The sequence below is a fragment of the Telmatherina bonti genome, assembly GCF_933228915.1.
Source record: "Telmatherina bonti genome assembly, chromosome: 14".
NCBI classification, from domain to species: domain Eukaryota; kingdom Metazoa; phylum Chordata; class Actinopteri; order Atheriniformes; family Telmatherinidae; genus Telmatherina; species Telmatherina bonti.
Genome location: NC_136612.1, coordinates 34723395 through 34728756, shown reverse-complemented (window position 1 = coordinate 34728756; position 5362 = coordinate 34723395). Strand labels below are relative to the sequence as shown.

The window sequence follows — 5362 nt, the reverse complement described above, 5'->3', positions numbered from 1 at the left end:
TAATATAATATAATATAATAAAACATAATATAATATAATCTTTTTTATGTGGTTGATGAAACAAAATGTGAATTACATGCAATCTACTTCAAATTCTTTGTGGAAAACTGTTGGTTAATATAAAAGCAGATGCTATTTGCAGTAATTTTAATCAATTCATTCTGCATACAATCCAACATAGAAAAGAAATATTAATGTGGATTACAATAAAGTCAGCATGATATCAGATGATAGGAAAGAAGAAAAAATTTCTCTAAGTGGGAGATTTCAGTGAGTGTTTGTGGAGAGCTCTTCCTTTGCTCTGTCTGAGATTAATATGAGAAGCATGAACTAAAGCCCGGATGAGAGGAGATTAAGTTCATAGAGAGAGCTCTCTGATTTCTCTGCCTGAGATCACAAAGAGAAACTAAAGTTGAGAAACTCAGAGAATCATATCAGAGCTTGTTGAGATCTCTTCTAAAACTTCAAATGAGATTACATTGAGATTTGGTGCATCTTATTTCTCCCGAGAGCAAACCGAGACGTAGGAGAAATAAACCTTAGTCTCAGTTTGCTTTCAAAGAAATCTCAGACTTGTCTAGGAGGAAGAAATGAAACATTTTAGACATCTCTCTTCACATTTTCTTTTCCTCTTATGTGATCAAACAAGATTTATTACAAAGCCTGGAATTTCATTTGTTAAAATAGATTTGCAGCCCTTATTAAAAGAAGCCCTCATTTTTTCCGTAGGTACATTTCAGTAGCTGACACATGCACCCTCACATGTTAAGCAGCAAGAAAAACCTGATAAATGTATCTCCCCTTGTAATGGAAGCAGAAAAACTGCTGCATTCACAGATGCTCATCACAACTTGCTCACAGTTCTGTGTATTATTCCTAAAAAAGGAGAGAAATTTCCACTGCAGTCCCGCATGTTTTAACACTTCCACAGGAAAACTGGCCAATTTGTGTCCAATAAGACGTATGAGGAGCTTCACTGCTAGCTTAGCAGCAAACAGATATGAGGAGAAAAGGGAGTTCTTTTGGTTTGGCGCTGTTGTCATTTCTCCTTTACGAGGGGGGACGGTGGCGCATGACGAGGCACGTGCAGCCTGTCCAGACAGCTTAGCTTCCACGTGTACAAGCTTTAAACACAGAAAATAAAAGCACTCACTGTTCTTCGGCATAGTGCTTAATGATCAACATTCATATAAAGCAGTGGTCCCCAACCTTTTCTGTACCGCGGACCGGTTTAATGTCTGACAATATTTTCACGGCCCAATCTAAAGGTGAAGCTTATAAAAACTAAATAAAATGACAAGATCGGCATTAAAAACTGTTGTGTTTTCCTCTGTAGTAATAATAATAATGAACGTAAATCCACTGTGGTATCATGTGCAACTTTATTAGCGGTGTCCTCGTAACGTCACACCAACAGCAAAACATCACATGAGCAACATCGTTTCTACCCGACACAATGCAACACACTCTGGTCGCTATGATAATGTTTCAACATACCTTCAAAATAAGACACAACACAAAAACAAACTTCATTATTTCGCTCGCTTATCACAGCGGCACTGAATCAGTGGGAGCCCTGAGCTTGTTTTGCTGCAACGAGACAGTCCCATCTTGGGGTTATGGGAGACAATGACACCCGAAGTGTGCTACTTAGATCCAGTCTGCTCCGTAATTTGGTTTTGGTTGCTGTCACTGCAGAAAACCCAGCTTCACACAGATACGATGTCGGAAATGGCAACAGGGTTTTCAGTGCTGTTGTGGCGATCTCGGGGTATTCTGCCATGACTTTCATCCAGAATAACGGCAGAGTTGATGTCTCAAACAGATGCTTAAGGCCCCCGTCATTTGCAATCTCCAGCAGTTGATCTTCTTCACACATCGACATGCTGGACTGTCCCGGTTTGTTGACAAATGGGTTGCGGATCCATTCCTTGGCAGTTCTTGGATCTTCTGTGGTTGGGAAGTAGCGCTCAAACTCTTCTGACAGCAAGGACAGGTGTTCTTGCACCAGCTGGGAGAACGAAGGCGCAAGCTGATTCTCATCCAAAATCCCTGCCAGTGTATGAAACATGCCAAATGCGCCTCTGCTCACACGCCGTCCCCACAAATTCAGTTTAGCTTTGAATGCGGCTACTTTATCTGCTAACTTGAAGATAGTTGTCATCTTTCCTTGAAGTGACAAGTTCAGTTCATTGAGCAGGTTGAATATGTCGCACAAGTAAGCCAGTTTTGCGATCCATTCCTCATCAGTGAAGTGTGGCGCCAGCGGTGATTCTTTTTCAGAGAGAAATCTCTGCAGCGGCTCTCGTAATTCAAATACTCTGGCCAGCGATCTCCCTCGTGATAACCATCTTATCTCCGTGTATAAAAGGAGGCGTTTGTGGTCCGCATCCATCTCTTCACAAAGCTGTTCAAACAGGCGCGAATTAAGGGCGTGTGCTTTAATGTGGTTGATGACTTTAACCACATCGTTCAGTACGCTGCTCAACTCCAGTGGCATTTTTCGGCTAGCCAGCATTTCCCTGTGAATGACACAATGCGTAGACTCGCATTCAGGTGCAACCTCCTTGATCCGAGCAGTTAAACCAGACAACCGTCCAGTCATGGCAGCAGCTCCATCCGTGCATATGCCGACACAAAAGGACCATTTTAGTTTTCCTGACATATATTCATTCAGCGACTTGAATAGTTCTGCACCTGTAGTTTTAGTCGGCAACGATAGTGCACACAACATATCTTCGTGCGTATCCTCCTGATAAAGATATCGCACATAAACAAGAAGTAGTGCATTGTTGTCAATATCTGTTGACTCGTCAACCTGGGGAGCATACCAAGGTGAATTATTAATTCTCTCCAACAACTGTGTCTCAATGTCCTCTGCTATTTCTTCAATGCGCCGGGTGACGGTGCTCGCCGAAAGAGGCACCTTTGCAATCTTTTTAACAGCAGACTCTCCTAGAATTTCATGGCAAATGTCTTTGGCAGCGGGTAGAATAAGGTCTTCACCAATAGTGAATGGCTTCTTGGCCTTAGCAATATGGTTAGCCACCAAATATGATGCTCTCAGTGCACTCGAATTTGTTGACGTGGTGGCCATCAGTAACTGCTTCTGCCCTTCATTTTCACGTTTTTTCCTTTGAAAATACTCTAAAGGCTTGTCTTTTACCATGGGGTGCTTGCTCTCCAAGTGGCGAACCAATTTTGAAGGCTTCATCACCTCATTAGAAAGCCGGTCACCACATATAACGCACAGTGGGTTTGGTGCGTGGGAGTCACCCGTGGCGATAAATCCATATTTTAAATATGTTTCTTGATACTGCCTGTTAAAGGCAGCTTTCCCTTTTTTAGCGGGTGCAGGTTCCTCTTCTGTCCCTTCATTGGACCGTTTTCCCTTTGCAAAGAAACTATCTAAAGAAGTTTGTTTTTTGCTCATTTTGCGAGCTTGGGATTAAATTTAGCGGGATGTATTACGTGAAGTGTGGTGTCGCGGCCTTGACTTGCATAGAGTGAGACGGAAGCAACAGAAAAAAAAAAACTGGTCACTTTTCAAAATAAAACATAATTTGTGTAAAAATAAAATAAAATAATGGAAATTATTTTTTCTTTCTTTGCGGCCCGGTACCAAATGACCGACGGCCCGGTATCGGGCCCGGGGGTTGGAGATCACTGATATAAAGTACGTCATTTAAATAAAGCTCACGTCATGAAAGCCCAGCACTCATGTACTTGATAAAACACGCTGACTTTTCTTCCCAAGTCTTCACTGCAGCTTGTCTTCACTCCTACTGATCCAGCAGCTCTGTCTGAATACCCATGATGCACTTCACGGTAGGGCTGCACCATTCATCGCAGTTTCATCCTCATCACGGTTTTGGTGGCCACCATTAAATAAACCTGATGGTCAACAATATTTCCATTCAGAAGGCCAGCTCTGCTGCATGCGTCTCTGATCAACTACCCCTGGCTGCAGTGTGCAGAGCGAGGCGTGTCTCAACGTGGGCGGGGTTAAACGCCTTCAGCTCCGCCCACTTGATGGGATTCTTCTTCCTCGCCGCAGTCGCCGTCTTCTTCTTCACATTTTACAAGTTTCCATGTGCCATATCTTCACCAAACCACCTGGAGATCATTTAATTAAGGCTCGTCGGTGACACAACGTCCAACTTTGCTAAATGGAGGTAAGCATCGATGAAAAAACGGCCAATTAATGACAATCAAAGTTTTATTGGGATTATTGCTGGATTTTCCAGCACATTTTCGCCTCACAGATGAGCTTATTTGCATCTTCAAATGTCTCATGTTTGTTCTGCCGTTCTAATATTCACCTGGTTCAAGTTCTCCACGACGTTTTCCTCTGTTTTTTCCAGACACATTGCACACCTCCTCTCCCCTGGACCCCGGAGGACACTTGGCAGAAATGATGCTCCGCTTTGATATGTCATTGCATCCGCTAAAGTTTTCCATTTGCTGACTATCCTTTAATCCAAACCTTGTTTTCACACCTCCAGGGTCTGGCAAAGCAAGTGTGCTCAAACAACTGTGGCCTGTTTGTTCTAATGGTAAGACCAGGGCTGTTGTATTATTGTGAAGCAGGAGGATGAAGGGAAGTTAGCATGGTGGGTATTGGTAAGGATGCATGAACCAAGAGATGGACTAAGGCTCAGGAAGCCCATGATTTATTGTCAAATGATTCAGTTAAATGCTCAACCAAAAATGGCTGTGAAAGAAAGCAAAGCAAGGATTAGAAATGATCAAGTCCATTAAATGTTCCCTTTGATAAAGATCAATACAATGTAGAGCTAACTTTATCACAGTATCAATAATAAAGGTGCACATGTTGCCCTTAGCAGTGCTGCCGCCCTGTGAGAAGGACAAAGACTGAATAAATGTGTGTGCATGGCTTCCATAAGGAGGGGCTCAGGTGAGTGGGATGAAAAGCAATCAGGAGTGATTAGGAAGAAGGACAGGAAGGGAGGGAAGGGAAAGTGTGGAGAGATTCATTCCAATTAGAGCCTTTAATTCCACAGGATTTGCTTTTCTTTTTCATTAAAAAGCAGTTTAAAAGTGCCAACTATCTGATTGCTGATTTGTTCCTCTTATGCTGTACAAAGTGACAGCGAGGCAGCTACAGGGACAGGCAGGGTGTTTAACATGAATAAACTGATATACAGCAATGCAACTCTGGAGACAGGCAGGGGAAGTACAAGGATTGTGCAGACAAACAATAATACAGCAACAGAGACAGGCAGGATTATGCCTTGTATTATATATAGGTAACATTCAGAAATATGACATGTATACTAGGGATGTGGAGAAAATATTTCAACATGTACTTTTTGACTTTCAGTCCGCTCTCTACATTGTC

General features: G+C 42.5%; 1 protein-coding gene across 1 annotated transcript; it reads right to left on the bottom strand.

The window, feature by feature from the left end:
* Positions 1–1564: 1564 nt before the first annotated feature.
* LOC306765666 (SCAN domain-containing protein 3-like) lies at positions 1565–3433 on the bottom strand (the record flags this gene model as incomplete). The annotated part of the gene is made up of 1 exon (XM_079253150.1): positions 1565–3433. One exon carries the CDS (start codon positions 3431–3433, stop codon positions 1565–1567), a length of 1869 nt encoding a protein of 622 aa, XP_079109276.1.
* Positions 3434–5362: the final 1929 nt, after the last annotated feature.